The sequence below is a fragment of the Nerophis lumbriciformis genome, linkage group LG26, assembly GCF_033978685.3.
Source record: "Nerophis lumbriciformis linkage group LG26, RoL_Nlum_v2.1, whole genome shotgun sequence".
NCBI lineage: Eukaryota > Metazoa > Chordata > Actinopteri > Syngnathiformes > Syngnathidae > Nerophis > Nerophis lumbriciformis.
In genome coordinates this window covers 23,411,136-23,433,778 of record NC_084573.2, presented here as the reverse complement: position 1 = coordinate 23,433,778, position 22,643 = coordinate 23,411,136, and the positions used below count along the sequence as shown (strand labels likewise).

General features: G+C 38.3%; 1 protein-coding gene across 1 annotated transcript in view; it reads right to left on the bottom strand.

The window, feature by feature from the left end:
* Positions 1 to 22,643, bottom strand: part of ryr3 (ryanodine receptor 3) — a 307,276-nt gene that overhangs the window by 201,727 nt on the left and 82,906 nt on the right. The window contains exons 8-11 of the mRNA XM_061987153.2: positions 19,974 to 20,067; positions 7,734 to 7,808; positions 5,296 to 5,452; positions 1,218 to 1,382 (exon numbers count right to left, since the gene is read on the bottom strand). Coding sequence (XP_061843137.2) covers positions 1,218 to 1,382; positions 5,296 to 5,452; positions 7,734 to 7,808; positions 19,974 to 20,067 — 491 coding nt within the window. The remainder of the gene's footprint in view (positions 1 to 1,217; positions 1,383 to 5,295; positions 5,453 to 7,733; positions 7,809 to 19,973; positions 20,068 to 22,643) is intronic.

Sequence of the window (22,643 nt, the reverse complement as noted above, 5' to 3'; positions counted from 1 at the left end):
AGGCTACTAAAGGCTACTAAAGACAGCTAATGACAGCTAAAGAAACTAAAGTCTACTAACACTGCTAAAGACTGCTAAAAAGACTAAAGAAGAAAAAAGAAGCTGTTTCTTTGTTGGAAAAACTGTTGCAAACTAAAGGAAAATAAAAGGAAAAAGTAACTACGGTCTGGTCTTTTGAGTGAAATCCAGAAGCCACATTCAGCATTGGTACATCCCTTCAAGTGTGGGATAAGCACAGCGAAAAAAGCAAAACACTTGACAGTTGTTGTATGCACTCTGTGTCGAGCGGAAATGGCCTATCATAGCAGCACAACGGCTATGAAGGAACATTTGAAAAGAAAACACCCGACAGCGTTCTTGCCATCACCATCAACTAGTCAATCGTCCGCGTGAGTATACGTTGTCATCATTACACAAAAACATGAATGTGTCATTTGTATCTACGTTGTAAATTCATAAACTCAAACACTGTTTCGCTCTGAGAGGCGCGTTTGGCGTGCCTGTTCAGTGTTTACAAAGACGCGCTCCTCTTTAACGCTAACGTTAACTAGTTGTGCAAATACCTTTTACAACATTAACAGTTACATATACTATGTACAAACCAACAATTAACTTTCACTTTAATCATACTATCATTGTTGTGTTATTAAGCAAAATAAGCAATACTTTTACTTTTGTTGAAATGTTTACACTGTTACAAAATATTTCCTTTTGCACTTTTTTGTATTGGATGTTTATCTTTATTTTTGCACATTTTAAAGCAAAATAAGCAATACTTTTACTTTTGAAATGCTTATACTATTGCAGAATATTAAGATTTGCACTGGATGTTTACTTTTATATTTGCACATTAAAAAGCAAATAAGCTACTTTTAATTTTGTTAAATGTTAAAAGTTTTAAATGTTTACATTGTTACAGAATATTTTGTCATGTTGTTGTCAATGTTGACTGAGTGGCCATACTTTTTTTTTTGTAAATAAAAGTCATACCTTTTGAAAAAACTGGCCAACATTTATTTTTTCATCTTCATTTTAAATTAAAAAAATAATCGGTAAAAGGAAAAATAATCTATAGATTAATCGAAAAAAATAATCTATAGATTAATCGAAAAAATAATCTATAGATTAACCAATTAATCGAAAAAATAATCTATAGATTAATCGATAGAAAAATAATCGTTAGCTGCAGCCTTAAATTCAACAAACTGAGCATTTACCCTTCTTTTCACGGGTCCAAGGCGAGAGGATTTGGCATCAGGCGCCTGGTAGGACAGCCACAATCCGGTTGCCACGTGCATGATGAAGCACACAGAGTCTCCATACTTGATCTCTGGCACACCCATGCCATCAATGTCCCTCTTTGGGCCCGACTCGCTCTTTTCCTGTTTGGACAATGAAGAAAAAGTAGATATGATATACACACATACAAGTTACTCTATTTAATATCCCTGATGATGGTTGATGATTTGAGGCTTGCCACTAGCTCCTTGTGAGCCTTACTAGCACAGCTACATTTCTGCCTAAGCAAAGATGGAGAAGTCACAGCTCAAGTCGGAGAGAAACAACACCAATGTTGAACACAGAAAGTCACTGACCTTCAAATAAGAAACTACTACACAAAAAATATGTCACCCAAAAATGTGAAGTCTAAGCTTCCTGAAAATGTTTCTAATTGGGTTGTTCTTCGTTCCCAAGGTTATATTTAGCAGAGCAACTGTATGTTCAGGGTGCAAGAGAACTGCACAGACCTCTGAGCGAGGGCAAAGGAGTGTGGGAAAGTAACGTCGGATAATTGGATGACAAAAAAGCACAAAAGGACAGAAAGGAAATGCCCCATGAAATCCTGTTACTTACTTATCGACCAATTTTTTTTATAGCGTAGGTTTTTTCTTACACTAAGAGGCGGCTTTCTTTGGATCCTCTAATGGTAAAAGGCTATAAGTCAGCCAATTACCATTAGACGAGCTTTAGCAGTTGTTAAAAGGCCAAAAATGATGGCAATCTTTGATCTCATGAGGACATTCCTGTTTTTGAATAAGTCATGAGAGTTACATTCAACCCAGTTATTAGATGAACTGTTATATGAATAATTACTATACAAATTCATAGATTGCTTTAACATATGGATAGGCTTATGCAGTCAAACCTGTTCCACCTGTCTATGGCAATCACTTCTCAATAGCGGCCAGGAAAATTTCACCCGCAGAAAAAAAATGTTTATATACCTTGTCTATAGTGGCCACCCAAAACGTTTTTTTGCCACCGATATCAAAATTTGCTGTATCACGATCTGGAAAATTGATGAAATGGAAACAAATTTCAATGTTTGCCAGCGATTCATGTTTGTGTTTTCTGTGCTGTAACTAATGCCTGTAATCAGAAACAAGCATTGTTTTGTTGTTGTTTTTCTTGCTACATTGCTGTTTCTTCATGGCCGGTTGTGTATTTTTAGCATTGTAATTAATGTTCGAATTGTACATGATGTACAGTATGCAGAGTCACGTACTATTGTTGTTTTTGTTTTTATTGCTGATGTTCAAATTAAACATACATAATTGTTTAAAGGTCAACATGTACAAAAATTCAAAATGGCGGCAAACCTGTGTATTGTGGCCACCTGTCTACAGCTGTCACTTTCTTTGTTTCCTTTGAGTGGTCACTATAGACAGGTTTGACTGTATATAGTTATAGCCGCCCTCCCTGCACTCCTGCCCCTGATAACTGCAATCATCCATTCAAATATTCTTTATTGTCAATTAAAATTGCTTTTGTAAAACCGATCTTGAAAAACCGGGTTCAGGCCTTCAAAAAACAAATCCCAGCTATCTCTCTCCAAAATCGTGGAAATAACAATGGCTTTACAGTTTCATGCTCATATCCCCAACAATAACCTCTGCGAACAGTTCCAGTTCGGTTTTCACCCCCACCACAGCATAGAAACTGCTCTACTTAAAATCCCAAATGAAGCAGACTTCAGACTTTTATCCATTCTCATCCTGCACGATCTTGATCATTTTCCGTTAACATAATATACATTTTCAGTAGACACGTGTACATGTGCAAAATGTATTTAATCTGATATTAATGTGAATTAGAATGTTCCTGTGTACATGGGCCTAAAAAAAATGATCAGATTATGACGCGCATTTTATTGCATCAGACCTTAAATAGAAAGACTTTACTTTGACATGCACACCACATACCGTAATAGGAAAGGTGTGTTATTGTTTGTGATGTAGTGCTATCTCTGGGACGAGTTTGCTCACTGCAAGTGCTGAAAAAGCAGTGACTTCCGCTGTAAACAAACATGGCTTTGTGCATTTCTGCTTGTCCGACGTTGTCACTGTATTTATCATTTTCCTCCTGTTCACTACTTTTGTCTTACCTCTCTTTTTGAAATGGAGCTGTTCTGTGCCATTTATGTTGTGATTATGTACAAGTTGCCATCTCCGACAATCGGCCTTGAATACTAATAATCGGTATAGGTATTGGACCTGAAAGTCCATATCGGTCGATCTCCATTCCATACCCACAACAACAACACTATCCGATATGCCTATTTCTACAAACGCAACATCAACCACTTCCGCTCCTGACTCACTCCAGATCGTGCGCGATTCACTTCCCGTCTTGACTATTGTACCATCCCTTCTCTTTGGTCTCCACCACAAACTGGAACTGGTTCAGAACGCTACTGCCCGTACAATCACCAGAACACCTGTCATTAGTCACATTATCCCCGTTCTCAGGGCATTCAATCGATCGCAACAGGACTGTTAAGTTTGTCTTAGAAGACGTTTTGCCTCTCATCCAAGTTCATGCTCATAGACCAATATTGGTCTTTTCTAATTCAGCCATGTTGTACAACACCCCACTGGCTTCCCATCAAACATCGCATCGACGATCCTCCTCCATACATTCAAGGCTATCCATAACCACGCCCCACCATACCTATCTGACCTCCTCCACAATAACATTCCCACCCAGTCCCTCAGGTGGGCCTCCTCCATCAACCTGACTGTGCCCCCCAGCCCGCCAATCCACTTTGGGGTTATGAGCCTTCGACCGCTCTGCCCTTCGCCTCTTGAACTCACACCCCCCGACATCAGGAACATTGCCTCCATTAAACCCACCTGTTTATGTCTGTTGACGCTCATGTCAGGTTTTTTTCCATAGTTGCACTGCTGCACGCTTTATTTATGCTTACATTTTTAACTGTTTGATTATAACTTTTTACTGCGTTGAACCTAAGGGCACCTTATGAAATAAATGCATTATTATTATAATCATTATTGTCTCAGGAGTTACAATAATAACGGCATTACATAAAGTCTCAAACCAGTGGGGTCCAAACTTTTTCCACAGATTCAGCACACTGAAAAATTTAAGCATGGGGGGGGCATTTTGAAAATGTGGATGTGTATTTAGGGCTACCCTCAAGTTTGGTACCGTGGACCAGGAAGGGCATCAGTCATAAACATTTAAATAATTAGTCATATATATATATATTTTTTTATCATTATTCATTGCTTAAATCTCTAGATCATCTTCAGGTCTATCTGAAATCTCTAGTCAAAGAAAACCCTGTTATTAATGGCAAAAACACAAAATATGCATTATTTTCCCTCTCAAAAATGTCATGGTGAATTTAATGTGAATTAATTGGAGCCTTAAATATGTCAATATTTTCTTATAACATCATTGATTTTAATTCATTATTATTTTTTGAGCAGGGACAGTTCTTTTTGTTAGTGTTTTTTTTGAAATTCCATATTGGGTAACCAAAAGGGCTCCACCCAAAAAAGTGTTATAGGTAAGTCATACTTAATTTTTTTTTTTTTTTTTTACTTCCAACACTTAAGTCTCGAGATCAACTTCAGATCTAATCGTTGATACGTTTTGTTTTTTTATTTGTTTGTTTGTTCAATCCCTTTTTTTGTAAAAGAAAACTGTTTTTTTAATGTGGCAAACACACAGATGATAAAATATATCCCCCCAAAATATTTTAGAGTAAAATATTTGATGGTAAGTAATTGGAGCCTTGAATAAGTCAATGCTGATTTTGATTTATTATTACTTTTCAGCTTTAAATAATAAAAACTGTGTTATTAGAGTCAAAGTTGCAACTTTTTTTTGTTACATTTCACCTCTTTGCTCTTTTATTCCACTATTTTTATGTTGTTGTTTTTTTGATAATAGTATTTTTAGAATGTTTAGAATTAGCTATGGGTAGAAAAGGCAACCGCATTTTGGACCCCCCTGGTCTAGACAATACTAGTAACAGAGAAATCTGACCTTGGAGGGCCTGAAGCAGAAGGAAGTGGCCGTGGTGTCGGACTTCTCCCTGTCCTGCAGCACCAGTCCCCGGTCCTCAGTCAGGGCTAGGTAATGGCCAGTGGAGAGGTGGCGTAGTCGGAAGGCCTGACCCCACCGAATGTGGCTCCCGCTCCAGCTAAACACAGAGCACCTTTGTCACACACTCAAATAATTCACAGACATCATTAGTAGAGCTGTCAGGAAGATGTTTAAATGCACCTTAGAGCATAAACCAGTATACATTAGCATAACGCTTATACCTGACATTGTGGCCATACATCATACTTAGTGCATTTATAATCGCTATACAGACATATGAACTGTAAAAACACAACTGAGGTACATTCTGAGGCATAACAAGGATGCACAAATATTTCCACCGCATGACGCACATTCTAAAAATCAAAACACTGTTGTAGTGATGCTGGCGTTTTAGGTGGCTGATAAGGTTTAATGTGTTAAACGCTATTTGTTTCCACCCTCCTAACAGAATATTTGCAGAACATTTGGTGCAAATAGCATGCAAAATGTCTTCCTCTGAAACAGTGAAGTCGTCCCAAGCGATCGATGCCATGTTTGCTTACAATAAGCTCAGGGGAAAAGAAGCACTTGATTTCCTCACCTGAACCCACCTGCAGCACAATACGGGTAATATCTTCTCACTGGAGCATTTTTTTTCTAATCCGTTATGGGTAGAGGTATTCCCATCAAGGTTTAATTTAAGGCTGCCGATACCGTCCAGCGATGCGTGAGATCGGCCGATACCGGTACCGATGCCGATCACATGCAGTAAATGTAGATTTATGGTGAGTGCTAGTGACAGTTTAACAATATCAACGCACTATTTAAGCTACTTTCTGAGAAAAACAAAGTCAATAGTAAATAACTAAACAAAAGCAAAAACTACTATCTACTACCCATTTAAATCTTTTGGTGTTTGCCCTCAAAATCCTCCCGTGTCCAGTCCAGTTTGTAAACATTAACAAAAACAGCAAAATTATTTTGAGAAAATTAAAATATCGATCTGACCACTCTAGTATCAATCATATAATGATACTCCCCTTAATAGAGACACCACCAATTTATGGATCGATCCGATCCTCCTCTTAAATGTCGTGTGCTGAAACCGACACTTGTCGTATTAACCTCTCTCGACTCATTAATGTACTTGTTAATTTCATTTTAATATCTGCTTACTTTCTGCTGTAATGTGGTTCCATCTACACTTACTAAGCACTTATTTCTTGGTGTTGGTTCAAGCTAGGGTTAGCTTAACTTTTAGCATACCGGCTACTGGCGTTCCCTATGGGTGTACAACATATTTTAGCCTCACTCTCCAGTGATGGTACTTAATAACAATACTTAAGATAACCAAGAAATGCAGATTATTTTCCGTAATAAATGTGATTGTTATTAGTTTAGAGGAGCGGCTCCACATTGTGTTTGGAGACACATAATTAGCTGCTAGCCACTTGTCAGGTCCGAGAGGATTGGCGTTTGTGAGTGACATTGATCCGCAATGGCCGATCACATACTTTTAAACAAAAAGCGGCTGACAACAATTGGTGGCCAGCCGGCACATCAAAGCTTTCTTTATATGTTATCGGATTTATCTGTACTTTTTTGGCACTAACCGACCTAACAAATTATTATTATTTAACAAATTGCAACATTACCTAGGTAATTCTGCAATTTTCAATCCCAACAAATTAAAAAAATACTCAAAAAACGCTGCAACGTAAGTTAAGTAAGGCTTCACTTTTCCAAAAATGCACAAAGTTGATGCTAATATACATTGATTTTGCTATTAACATATTACAAATAAATGTAAAACAAATGAGACTCAGAAAAGTGATAATAAACAAGATATAACAACTGGACAGCAGTTATCATATTCAAGTAAATTGTTTAAAGTTGCATTAAAAATTAGATTTTATCATCAAAAACAATTAATATTTATTAACACACACAAACGTACCAAAAATGAGTACCGTATTGATTCCCAGGTACCGGTAATTAGGCACATTGGCACGATAAATATCTGTTCGATCATTATCATTATCATGCACTCCTACTAATAACACAAAGCGCACATCTTTCAAAAAAATCTGTATTTATTTAAAATTAAATATATCAAAATGGCCCTTGCATCCTTTGATTTTTTTGTTGTGCGGCTCTTAATGGGGAAAAGGTTTGTACACCCGTGTGCTGAAAAGAACACAGAGAGAGATGCCACAACATTATGGGAGACAAATGGCGTAGGTAGAAAGATAAAGGAAAGGAGAGAGTGGTGAGGAGAAGATTGAAAGAGACGTAAACAGAACCCTCTGGAGGATTTATAAATAGTAGTGACAGCTCAAAGTCAAGAGAGGTTTTCATATTTCTTAAATCTATGTGTATATAAGGTGGTAACTCACCTGATCCTCAAAGGCTCCAGTCTCCACAGGGAGCGCGCCTTTAAAGCTCCTTTACCCGCTTCATAGCTGACTATCCTGGGAGAACCAAGACAAAAATGTTAGTTTTTATCTAACTGCCATTACATGTTATTGCTAAAAGCATATGGGCTAGTAGGGGTGTCAAAACGTTTTTATTTTCGAATGAATTGCGATTCTTATTTGTAACGATTCTTAATTGATTCCAAAAATTCAAAAAACGATATTTAGAGATTTAAAAAAAATGTTTTTATCTGTCCTGTCCAGCTACTCAGACAAATCATATTGTTGATGTAGATCAGGGGTGCCCACACTTTTTCTGCAGGCGAGCTACTTTTCAATTAATCAAGTCGTGGGGATCTACCTCATTCATATATATAATCTATATTTACTTATTTATGAAATATATGTTTTTGTTACACAAGTTAAATGTGTTTAATGATAATGCAAGCATGTTTAACACATATAGGTAATATTGTTAATAAATTAAAGGTGTTTAATGATAATACAAGAATGTTTAATACATATAGTTAATATTGTTAATAAGTTAAAGGTGTTTAAAGATAATACAAGCATGTTTAAAACATATAGTTAATATTGTTAACAAGTTAAAGGTGTTTAAAGATAATACAAGCATGTAGTTGATATTGTTAATAAGTTAAAGGTGTTTAATGATAATACAAGCATGTTTAACACATATACAGGTAAAAGCCAGTAAATTAGAATATTTTGAAAAACTTGATTTATTTCAGTAATTGCATTCAAAAGGTGTAACTTGTACATTATATTTATTCATTGCACACAGACTGATGCATTCAAATGTTTATTTCATTTAATTTTGATGATTTGAAGTGGCAACAAATGAAAATCCAAAATTCCGTGTGTCACAAAATTAGAATATTACTTAAGGCTAATACAAAAAAGGGATTTTTAGAAATGTTGGCCAACTGAAAAGTATGAAAATGAAAAATATGAGCATGTACAATACTCAATACTTGGTTGGAGCTCCTTTTGCCTCAATTACTGCGTTAATGCGGCGTGGCATGGAGTCGATGAGTTTCTGGCACTGCTCAGGTGTTATGAGAGCCCAGGTTGCTCTGATAGTGGCCTTCAACTCTTCTGCGTTTTTGGGTCTGGCATTCTGCATCTTCCTTTTCACAATACCCCACAGATTTTCTATGGGGCTAAGGTCAGGGGAGTTGGCGGGCCAATTTAGAACAGAAATACCATGGTCCGTAAACCAGGCACGGGTAGATTTTGCGCTGTGTGCAGGCGCCAAGTCCTGTTGGAACTTGAAATCTCCATCTCCATAGAGCAGGTCAGCAGCAGGAAGCATGAAGTGCTCTAAAACTTGCTGGTAGACGGCTGCGTTGACCCTGGATCTCAGGAAACAGAGTGGACCGACACCAGCAGATGACATGGCACCCCAAACCATCACCCAACCATGCAAATTTTGCATTTCCTTTGGAATTCGAGGTCCCAGAGTCTGGAGGAAGACAGGAGAGGCACAGGATCCACGTTGCCTGAAGTCTAGTGTAAAGTTTCCACCATCAGTGATGTTTTGGGGTGCCATGTCATCTGCTGGTGTCGGTCCACTCTGTTTCCTGAGATCCAGGGTCAACGCAGCCATCTATCAGCAAGTTTTAGAGCACTTCATGCTTCCCTCTGCTGACCTGCTCTATGGAGATGGAGATTTCAAGTTCCAACAGGACTTGGCGCCTGCACACAGCGCAAAATCTACCCGTGCCTGGTTTACGGACCATGGTATTTCTGTTCTAAATTGGCCCGCCAACTCCCCTGACCTTAGCCCCATAAAAAATCTGTGGGGTATTGTGAAAAGGAAGATGCAGAATGCCAGACCCAAAAACGCAGAAGAGTTGAAGGCCACTATCAGAGCAACCTGGGCTCTCATAACACCTGAGCAGTGCCAGAAACTCATCGACTCCATGCCACGCCGCATTAACGCAGTAATTGAGGCAAAAGGAGCTCCAACCAAGTATTGAGTATTGTACATGCTCATATTTTTCATTTTCATACTTTTCAGTTGGCCAACATTTCTAAAAATCCCTTTTTTTGTATTAGCCTTAAGTAATATTCTAATTTTGTGACACACGGAATTTTGGATTTTCATTTGTTGCCACTTCAAATCATCAAAATTAAATGAAATAAACATTTGAATGCATCAGTCTGTGTGCAATGAATAAATATAATGTACAAGTTACACCTTTTGAATGCAATTACTGAAATAAATCAAGTTTTTCAAAATATTCTAATTTACTGGCTTTTACCTGTAGATTCCTTTCTTTCATGAAGACAAGAATATAAGTTGGTGTATTACCTGATTCTGATGACTTGCATTGATAGTAATCAGACAGTGGGGCTGATAACGTCCGCAAAAAAGTCCTCCTTTCTGTCCAATACCACATGAAAGTGGTTGGTTTTTGGCATCTTATTTGTCCAGCTTCCGTACTCCTTTGTATACACTTTACAAGAAATACATTGGCGGCAAACTCCGTAGCTTGCTAGCTTGTGCACGCCAGCTTTCTGAGGCTCTTATTTTGTTAGCGCAGGCAGGATGAAGCAGAGCTTTTATTGTGCAACTGTGCAGTCGGTCTTTGGAGTTTTGACGACCGGTACGACGCCAGAGTCTGTTGAAAGAAAAAGTGTTTCTCGCCTTCCTGTCGGTAATTTTTTTTAAAATAATGAGCTGGTAGCAGACCCTCGGATACCGTGAATGTCAATCAAGTGACGTCGTAGTGAAGATTTATGATCGCTCATTTTTAGAACTATTTTTTTAATGCCTGGCTGGCGATCGACTGACACACCCTCCGCGATCGACCGGTAGCTCGCGATCGACATAATGTGCACCCCTGATGTAGATGATCATATCCTGTCAGATTTACTTTAGAAAAGAAAAGTGCTGGATACTTCTCTTGTTGCCTTATTTGTATTTGACTTTATTAAATGTTTGGGTAGAATTTTATCAAACCAAACCATTTTTTTTAAAAGTATTATAGAAATGTATCATAGCTGTTTTTATGCAGCAATGTAGTTAATCATGGAACTGGCACCCAATGTTATTAAAAAATAATTGATTTTGAATCAAAAATCGCTTTAAATCGAATTGTTACTGCCAAGAATCTAATCGAATCGTGTGGTGCCCAAAGATTCACCGCCCTATGTGCTAGTGTTTGAAATATAGGGTAAAGTTGTTACCTCTGCCAGGAGGTGATGGAATCGTCTGGGTTTGTTAGTTGGCCACATAACGCAAACAGTTATCGGTGGATTTGGAAGAAACTTTCCGAAAATGTCAGAAATGCGATAAGGAGCGACTGATTTGATTTTGGGATTGTTCAAAAAGGTATTCAGTCCTAATTTTCATGGACACTTTGAACGCATCTGCATCCAATAATAGTTATTAGTTCCTTAGTGGGTTGCGGCTTTGCCTGCACGCGATCATTAGTTTGCCGTAATGATACCACTGATTTTCTTTCTGATCCAATACAGAGTAAAATTCAGGTTGGTATGGATACCAATCCGATACTGATACTTTTTACAAATATACCTCATGTGCAATGTTCCCTCTAATTTTTCATGTGTGTGAGCAAACGCAAAAACTCCCTGAGCATTCAGTGGAGACCACGTGAGCAACATCAGAAGTGCACCCTGTGGCTACACCAGCAGCGCACCTATCCCAAACCTGACTAAATAACAAGTTAAATCTCCATCCATCCATCCATTTTCTACCGCTTGTCCCTTTTAGGGTTGCGGGGGTGCTGGAGCCTATCTCAGCTGCATTCGGGCTGAAGGCGTGGTACACCCTGGACAAGTCCCCACCTCATCGCAGGGCCAACACAGATAGACAGACAACATTCTCTTATTATTAAAATCAAATGACAGCAGTCATTTCCATGAGGTTATTTTCTAATATAAGTGTTTAGGCCCACTTACAATGACAATAGCAAAAAATACTGTTTTTCATGAACTGTGTACTTGTATTGTTTGTCTGGGTGGAGGTCCTGCTTTGGAAATAATTTGTACCCCTTTCAGACATTGCATTTAGTTCCCATTAAAACATTCACATGTTGCACAATGAGATGTAAGCAGGGGATCATGTGTACATTCCTGCAACTTCCTGTTTGTAAAAAATATATTTTTAGTAGTATTTATTTAATATACTAACATCATTTTATGATTAATATTTAGAAATTAAGATTCCTAATAAATGACACTAGAATAAGCACACATTTGATTGGTAAATCATAGTGTAATGACCTGGAATTACACTTTATGTGTGGTGTTGGAGTTGTCCGACTTTTTGTGTGGCTGTAAACGCATCACTGGCTAAGTGCCATATGTGCATGTGTTGGCGCAAGTGAGAAAGAGCGAGCGGCTGCTGTTGATATAACAAAGTTGCTTTTCGTCTGGTTTGCACTGCAGAAAATTACCAGTTTTGCTAGATATAATTTTTTTTACTAATGTGTTGGTAATGTGTTTATGGCCGACAATAAAGAGTTTTGCTCAGTAAAGGGATCAATGGAATTCATGTCCTCAAAGCGTCTCGACAGACGTTACAATATTTGAACAATGATGACGAAAACTGTTTTCTCTGTTGTGTCCGTGTCGTGTCGAAAATTTTTATGCGCTTATTTTTTTATTTGATTTTGTGCGTGGCATAGATTTGCCGTGCGCAGAGGACGCTTGAGCAGTGCGCAACTGCACAGGCGCGCACCTTAGAGGGAACATTGCTCATGTGTCTGGTAAAATTTAAAAAGTAGTGTATTTCAAATGATATAAAATCACAGTGCAAAACAAATTCTACTTTGGCCATTTTTTTTTTGCCATTACTTAAGTCGGGCTATCGATGCGTACACACACTGTCCACAATTTGCCGTTACTCTTAAAAGGAAACTGCACTTTTAAAAAAAATGTGCCTATCATGAGAGACATCTCGGATGGATTTTTTTTAATGCATTCTAAATATTAAATAAACGTAAATAAAAGTCCGCTCACAGCGGAGCCAATGCGAACTTCCCTATTTCGCCCATAAAGTCCGATAAACAACCATTCAAAAAGCACCAACAATACTCTATTAACATTTTGTGACTTCAATATTAACCAGTGGATATTAATATTATAAGCGCTAACGTAGACAAACTATTTATAGCGGCGCCGTGACCAATTCCTCTGTGCCGATGTTTACATCATCTACTGATCAGCTGCTTCCTTGTTTTCCTGCTCCCTGTGAGATTTTTTTGTAGATCATAAATCATGCCTCCCTCCTGAAAAGAAGATCGCTGAAGATATAATCTGACAATTAAGTTGGAACACTTTGACAGCCATTTAGAACTGGAACTAGTGAGGATGACACGAAAAGCACTTGTTCCCCAACTCCGTTTCTTCGCGAGGAATATGAGACATGTTTCATCTAAATGGTAATACATTAACATCCCAGCAGTCGGCATTCTAATGACAGCAAACCTCTTACAGTAAGTGATGTTTTATTATCTTTGTTGGCTCCCGTAAAGTCTGCATTGAATAATAATCAGTGATGAAGGGGAAAAAAAAGCAAGCGTGATGCGTTTTGAAAATGAATGTGCCACGTATGCTTAAAATGATCAAAATAGGTAAATATGAAATGTTATTATGAGTGTGCCTACATTACATACATATATACTTACGGTACATCATTTATATAAAACCCTAATGGAGGTATTTGGATGTTTTTTAGGGGCTCTATAGGCAGAATTGAACGGCATCCATGGGACTTTTGATCGAATTTATTTAATATTTAGAATGCGTTAAGAAAAAATCCATCTGTCATGTCTTTCATAATGATTGTAAACGATAGGCAAAGTTCCAAAAAAAGGGCAGTTTCCCTTTAACTTCTTTACTGCCGATAGTGCATTCAATGAACAGAGGAATTTTCAATATTTGGCGAAAAATTGCCACAATCGACAGCATTTTTTCTCTATTGCACTATTTTAAGTCCATAGATCTTGATGTCATGTTTATTTGAAAGACAAAATGACATGCATCTGTGTTTTACATGGATTGATAATGTTTGAATTATTTATTTGATGACTAATTGTATTGACTAATAGAGTCATTGAATCCATACATATAAACATTAGGGATGTCCCGATCCAGGTTTTTGCACTTCCGATCCGATACCGATATTGTTTTTGCACTTCCGATCCGATACAGATACTGACCGATACCGATACTGACCGATAATGGCCTATCCGAGCATGTATTAAAGTTTAAAGTTATTTAGCCTACTTAGTTGTCAGAATCATGTTGAAAACAACTAGCCAGCTGAATTAGGTGAGTTTGAATAATACACAATGGTTGGTAACAAGAAACTGACCTGTTTATTCAAGGATAAACACAAAATAGACAAAATTATACATGACAAACAGAAATGGCATCATTGAAACTAGGGCTGGGCGATATGGCCTTTTTTTAATATTGCGATATTTAAAGGCCATATTGCGATACACGATATATATCTCGATATTTTGCCTTAGCCTTGAATGAACACTTGATGCATATAATCACAGCAGTATGATGATTCTATGTGTTTTGATTGATTGATTGAGACTTTTATTAGTAGGTTGCACAGTGAAGTACATATTCCGTACAATTGACCACTAAATGGTAACACCCGAATAAGTTTTTCAACTTGTTTAAGTCGGGGTAAATTGATTCATGATACAGATATATACTATCAGATATATACTATCATCATAATACAGTCATCACACAAGATAATCACATTGAATTATTTACATTATTTATAATCCAGGGTGTGGAGGGGGGCGCCGGGTGTAAGTGTCAAAAAGACAGCCAAAAGAGTTTGATATGAGAATAAATCTAAAGTTAAAATATAGGGTAGAAATGCATCCATTTGCAGGAAATGTAGTTTTGATTTTCAACATTTTCTTTCAAGGCTTGCATGTCTACATTAAAACATTCTTCTTCATACTGCATTAATATATGCTACTTTTAAACTTTCATGCAGAGAAGGAAATCACAACTAAAAAAATCACTAATTTTTTCATACGGTGTTGATCTGGAAATTTTTGCCTCGGCATTTTTATGGTGTGAACGTGTGGCACCGAACGGAGATAAGCGTCTCGACAGACGTTATAATATTTGAACAATGATGACGAAAACTGTTTTCTCTGTCGTGTCCGTGTGTCGAAAATTGTTATGCGCTTATTTTTTTATTTGATTTTGTGCGTGGCATATAATTGCTATGCGCAGAGGATGTTTAAACAATGCGCAATTGCACAAGCGCGCACCTTAGAGAGAACGTGGGTCACACGACTGCGCTAGCATCACAGCTAACGTTAGCCATGCTGCTACCTCTCTGCTCGGGGAGGACGTATACGTATGTGACGTATGACGTGACAGTATGTGACGTGTGTAAGAAGGTGCGCTTGCTGTCTGTGAGAAGCACAGACACAGAAAAGAGTGAAAAGAGCCTGTCGTGTAATGCCAGCAGCTAAAAGCAACTGCGTGAGAATCCACAGACCTGTGGATGTGTTGAAGGTGTGCTGGAAAATGCGGAACGGAAATTAGGGAGCAGCAGAAAAGTGGAATGTACTATTTAAATAGGTGCGTTGGAAAACACGGAGCGTAGTTTTTTTTTTTAACTAGATCTGGATCGGCATTTTCCCATGCCTTGCCGATACGCATTTTTTTGCAAATATCGGCGGCCGATCCGATCCAAATATCGGATCGGAACATTCCTAATAAACATACATATTTTCTTATAGGTCAGGAATTTTGATTATATACCAATACCTCTTCTTGAGGATGCAAGAATTCTGTACTACTGGGAGATGGAGAGTGCAGACCTTTGCTGGGCCCTGAGTACTTTTGTAGTTGTTTTCATGTAATCAATGGCTGGAATATACCAGTTGTCAAACTTTTTTCACCAAGTACCACTTCAGAAAAGACTTGGCTCTCCATGTATCACCATATTGTTGTTTTTTTTACCATTATTTAACCGGGAAAAAATCCCATTGAGATTGAAAACCTCTTTTTCAAGGGAGTCCTGGCCAAGAGGCAGCAAAATTACACATAATGACCAACATTAAATAACAGTAGCTTAGTGGGCCTAACTAAGTATTCAATAAAAACAAGGCAGAGGTTCTATTTAAAAAAATAATACTAACATTTATGGCCACTGTAACATTACACAGTTTGAACAGTAACACTGTTTCGATATAGGTAAATAAAACACTGTACTTTAATCAAGTGATTTTTTTTTAACCTACCACTAGATGGAGCCTGCGTACTACACTTTGAGAATCACTGGATTACCGGTATACTAAAGGTAGCAACAGAGCCGTGTATAGAGAGTAGGGTTGTACTGAAGGACTGGTATTAGTATAGTACCGCGATACTAATGAATCATATTCGGTACTATACCACCTCTAAAAAGTCCCCCACCCCCGTCACGTCGTGTCATTGCTGGTTTACAAGCAGAGGAGCATGTTCGGCAGCGCACAATCACGGAGTACTTACAAGCAGACAAGGTGTGTAGACAGAAAAGGGAGAACGGATGCATTTTGACTTAAAAACTAAAGATAAAGGTGAAGTTATAACACTGAAACGCCCTCAGGAGGAGGTGCTTTAAGACATGGCTAGCTAGCTAGCGGCTAAACTCCATCTGCAGTCTGCAGTGTTGTAGCTACTTCTAAATCACTAATCCTCGCCTCCATGGCGACAAATAAAGTACGTTTCTTACAAGTATCATCCCTGCAGGACGAGGAATAGCTAAACATGCTTCACTACGCACCGTAGCTCACCGGCGTCACAATGTATACAAACGCCATGGGTGGATCTACACTTAACATCCACTGTAATGATCTAGTCGATACTACTATGATTACATCTATATTTTTTAGCAACACAAAATCTTCTTTCGTTTTTAAAAAAAAAATACTTTATGTTTATAAACTCAGGAAATATTCCCTGGACACATGAGGACTTTGAATATGACCAATGTATGATCCTGTAACTACTTGGTATTGGATCGATACCCAAATTTGTGGTGTCATCCAAAACTAATGTAAAGTGTCAAACAACAGAAGAATAAGTCAAGTGAAGTGAATTATATTTATATAGCGCTTTTTCTATAGTGACTCAAAGCGCTTTACATAGTGAAACCCAATATCTAAGTTACATTTAAACCAGTGTGGGTGGCACTGGGAGCATGTGGGTAAAGTGTCTTGCCCAAGGACACAACAGCTGTGACTAGGATGGCGGAAGCGGGGATCGAACCTGCAACCCTCAAGTTGCTGGTACGGCCACTCTACCAACCGAGCTATACCGCCCCAATAAGTGATTATTACATTTTAACAAAAGTGTAGATAGAACATGTTAAAAGAGAAAGTAAGCAGATATTAACAGTAAATGAACAAGTAGATTAATAATTCATTTTTTACCACTTGTCCTTAATAATGTTAACAAAATAATAGAATGATAAATGACACAATATGTTACTGCATACGTCAGCAGCTAAATTAAAAGCCTTTGTTTGCTTACTTACTACTACAAGACAAGTTGTCTACTATGTTCACTATTTTATTTAAGGACAAAATTGCAATAAGAAACATGTTTATTGTACCGTAAGATTTTTTGTTAAAATAAAGCCAATAATGCAATTTTTTGTGGTCCCCTTTATTTAGAAAACTATCGAAAAGTACTGAAATACATTTTGGTACTGGTACCAAAATATTGGTATCGGGACAACCCTAATAGAGAGTATGGCCAACTCGGTTTCAATTTGGGGACCAAACATGGCGCCCTGTAGTCATGTGAGGGGCTTTCGACCAATCATTTAGAAAATCGTCTGGCCATACTCTCTGATTGGTCAAAAGCCCCTCATGTGACTACAGAGCGCCATGTTTGGTCCGAGTTGGCCATACTCTCTCTATACAAGGCTCTGGGTAGCAACATGTTTTAACACTGGTAGGCGCACAGTACAATCAGTTTTGTATTAATGACTACTATTATGATTATGTGTATAGGACTGTCTCAGAAAATTAGAATATTGTGACAAAGTCCTTTATTTTCTGTAATGCAACTAAAAACACGGACATGTCATACATTCTGGATTCATTACACATCAACTGAAATATTGCAAGCCTTTTATTATTTTAATATTGCTGATTATGGCATACAGCTTAAGAAAACTCAAAAATCCCATCTCAAAAAATTAGACTATTTCCTCAGACCAAGTAAAAAATAAAGATTTATAACAGCAAAACAAAATCAAACATTTGAAAATGTCAATTAATGCACTCAGTACTTGGTTGGGAATCCTTTTGCACGGATTACTGCACCAATGCGGCGTGGCATGGAGGCAATCAGCCTGTGGCATTGCTGAGGTGTTATGGATGCCCAGGATGCTTCAATAGCGGCCTTTAGCTCATTTGCATTATTGAGTCTGGTGTCCAGCTTCTTCTTCACAATACTCCACAAATTCTCTATGGGGTTCAGGTCAGGGGAGTTGGCAGGCCAATCGAGGACAGTAATGCCATGGTCAGTACACCAGTTACTGGTGGTTTTGGCACTGCTGGATCATGCTGGAAAATGAAATCATCATCTCCATAGAGCTTTTCAACAGATGGAAGCATGTAGTGCTCTAAAATCTCTTGGTACACAGCTGCATTGACTCTGGACTTGATGAAACACAGTGGACCAACACCAGCAGCTGACATGGCTCCAAACCATTGCTGACTGTGGGAACTTCACACTGGATTTCAAGCAACTTGGATTTTGCTCCAATCCAGCCTTCCTCCGGACTCTAGCGCCTTGTCTTCCAAATGAAATACAAAACTTGCTTTCGCCTGAAAACAGGACTCTGGACCACTCTGCAACTGTCCAGTGCTTCTTTTCCATAGCCCAAGTCAGACGCTTCTTCCGTTGTCTTGAGTTCAGAAGTGACTTGGCCATGGGAATACGGCTACATGCTTCCATCTATTGAAAAGATCTATGGAGATGATGATTTCATTTTCCAGCATGATCCAGCAGTGCCAAAACCACCAGTAACTGGCGTACTGACCATGGCATTACTGTCCTCGATTGGCCTGCCAACTGGGGTATTGTGAAGAAGAAGCTGAAAGACACCAGACCCAATAATGCAAATGAGCTAAAGGCCGCTATTGAAGCATCCTGGGCATCCATAACACCTCAGCAATGCCACAGGCTGATTGCCTCCATGCCACGCCGCATTGGTGCAGTAATCCGTGCAAAGGGATTCCCAACCAAGTACTGAGTGCATTAATTGACATTTTCAAATGTTTGATTTTGTTTTGCTGTTATAAATCTTTATTTTTTACTTGGTCTGAGGAACTTTTCTAATTTTTTGAAATGGGATTTTTGAGTTTTCTTAAGCTGTATGCCATAATCAGCAATATTAAAATAATAAAAGGCTTGCAATATTTCAGTTGATGTGTAATGAATCCAGAATCTATGACATGTCCATGTTTTTAGTTGCATTACAGGAAATAAAGGACTTTATCACAATATTAAAATTTTCTGAGACAGTCCTGTATATTAATATAAAAGGGGGGATCACACTGGGCCCTGTAGGGTTCGGACTGATTACCCATTCTTCCCCTTCCCCTGGAGCACTCTACTGTCAAGCAGAATGTTCTTTGTTGTTTTTAACCAGCTGGAGGAACAGTCACAACAGTTACTGTACCGGTACATGACACATCTACGGTATGTTGTGCATGAGCAAGTGTACTTTGACTTTAAGGACTGATTTGAGCCTACCCTGCCGCAAGGTGGTGGCTATCATTAATAACTTGCAAAAAGAACGCTCACATTTACGCACATCCATGCTGGCCTCTCGTGTCCCACCTATTCCAAATCATGCTGGGACCCAACTCCAAATTAGTTTAATGTCTTAGTATGAATGTTTTAATTTCAAAGCTCATCTAATTTAGATTTCCCACCAGCAATGAATCCCTCAGTAAACAAAAATTGCATAAGGTGAGACTAAGGTGGAATCCTCATTGATCGCTTGTGCAGTATCATACTGTCATTTTTACTACTGGTGACAGCACAAAGCCGCAGCGCATTACAAAGACAGGGCCCATTTATCCTCTTCGATTAGCCACTTAGCATGCTCAGGGTTTCTCATTAGTCTTCTACAAAACAACTCTCGAGCCGGGGATGGACTAAAATGTCTCACAGTACCTCTGCTCCTCCTCACTCTTGTCTGCACCAGGGATGGTCAGGCTCTCGTCATGGCCGCGGCAGAGACGCATCACATGACCGCCAACCAAATAACCTGAAGAAATAAAAGAGAACATTTCTGGCTCCTGGTATTTTGCCACTCAAGTTGGAGACACAGTATTTACACAAAAGTAGTGCACATCTAAAGCTACAGCAGCCATTTTATCATAACTTTTCAACAGATAACACACTGAAGTGAAACTTGGATATACTTTTTAGAGCAGGGGTGTCAAAGTAATTTTAGATCGGGGGCCACATGGAGAAAAATCTACTCCTAAGTGGGCCGGACTGGTAAAATCACGGCACGATAACTTAAAAATAAGGACAACTTCCGATTGTTTTCTTTGTTTAAAAATAGAACAAGCACATTCTGAAAATGTACATATCATGTTTTTTTGTTTTTTTACACTTACATGTTGCGGTTAATAGTATTCTATCTTTTTTGTCGTTATTTACTTTCTGAATAAATGATGTGATAATGTTCATCAGTCAACTCATTGGTGTTAATTTTCAATTTATCAAGATAATAAAATAATATAATCAAATCACAGATACAAATAATTGCTATTGCGGCATCTAGTGGACACATTTAGAACAGCGGTGTCTTTCATTCAAAAATTTTGGCTTATTTTTATTCTTAGCAAACTCATCCCACAGGCCAGATAGAACATGTTTGCGGGCCGGATCGTACGTTTGACACCCCTGCTTCAGAGTATAACCTCTGGTAATTTTTTTTCAATATATTTTTTCGTATTTACCACCCCCGCTATGTTTCCACAAATGTAAATGTCTTTAAATACATATGAACATTGAGCCAACAGACTGTCATGTAGATGAATAGGAATAAATAATATAACTAAAATAAATAATTATATCACTATATTCATGTGAGCATTTAAGATAGCTACCGATTGGCACTCTAGTTGCCAGCTAACGATTAGCATGTTGATTGTCAACTCGCAATTAACGCACTAGTTGTCAGCTGGCGATTGGCGCGGTAGTGGTCAGCTAGGGATTGGCGCGCTCATTGTTAGCTAGCAATCAGCTCGCTAGTTGTCAGCTAGGGATTAGCACTGTAGCTGCCATCTGACGATTAGCACTCTATTTGCCAGCTACAGATTAGCACTCTAGTTGCCAGCTAAAGTAAAGATTAATATGCTCGTGGAGGGAGATGGGGCCAGCGCTGTCTGCAGGAGCAAAGGTCACCGCCTCTGTCCATGGTGCTGAGGACAGAGCACCATCAGACGGGGGCGTGGCAGTGCTGACAGCGAGACACAACAGGCAGGTGATTAGATTTTACAGGAAGTACGTGTTAATCTAATCATCTGTTGTCTTTAACAGTAAGCGGCCGGGAGCAGGAGGGGAGAGAGGATACGGACGTGACTGAAAAGTAACGTTCTACTGGAGAGAAAACTTTTGTTGAAACATTATCATTAAAACCTTGTTAAAACCTGCACGCTTTGCTCCTGTGCCGTGTCTGACAGTAGGACTCAGAGGACGCAACTTCCACAATGCTAATTGCCAGCTAATGATTAATGTGTTAGTTGTCAGCTAGTGATTAGAGCTCAGCTGCCAGCTGATGATTAGTAGAGATTAGCATTCTAGTTGTCAGCTAGCGATTAACATGCGAGTTGTCAACTAGCGATTAACACGCTCATTGCCAGCTAGTGATTAATGCGCTAGTTGCCGGCTAGGAATTAGCATGCGAGTTGTCATCTAGTGGTTAGCGCACTAGTTTTCGAGTGGCTATTACGTCCATCCATCCATCCATTTTCTACCGCTTATTCCCTTCGGGGTCGCGGGGGGCGCTGGAGCCTATCTCAGCTACGATCGGGCGGTAATCCGGTTATTATTTAAAAATTGTTAAAATTGCACAATAACAAGGTGCCTTTAGGACTAATTTAATGTATTTAATAATAATTTAATACAGTTAAAATGTATATAATAAAATATATATAAGTATGTAGAATGTATGTTTTTTTTTTACCCTTTTTTTGTATGTGTGAAAGAATTTTAAAACTTATTGGACTCAAACCTAAATTTAGATACATGCTTTTGGGTAATTAGGAATACATGATGAACAAATTATCTATTTTGAGTGCAAAATAACAAAATTACCGATAATGGAAATGATTGTGTGCCATCTGCAATTTAGATGTTTTTCTGGCGTAGAGCTTTATTTAACTTTTTTTCCCCTGCTCTACTAGGCCTTGGCGATATAGCCTAAAAATAAAATCAGATTTTTTTCTCCCCACAAAATATTACAAGTATAATTTTTTTCCAGCTTTTTAAAAAAACAGATGAAATGACAGATAGTTCAAAACAAGATTCGCTTTTGCTTGATGAAATGACACTGCATATACTGCATCTTACTCTTAGCAAAGAAAAATAAATAATTTTCAAAAGATTTAAAAGATGACATTTAGCTATTGTAGCTAATTCTGGCATAGATTAGATTTACTGTGATGCTTTTGCTTATAGGTTGATCAATATGCATTGTTCTAATCAGATAAAGTTATTCAATATAGAGCATCCTACGGGAGGCAAAATGTATGTCCTAAAAAAATACTTCTGTAAATAAAAATGTCGCATTGAGAGGTCTCTATAGTTTAGTAAGTGGAGTTGCATTTC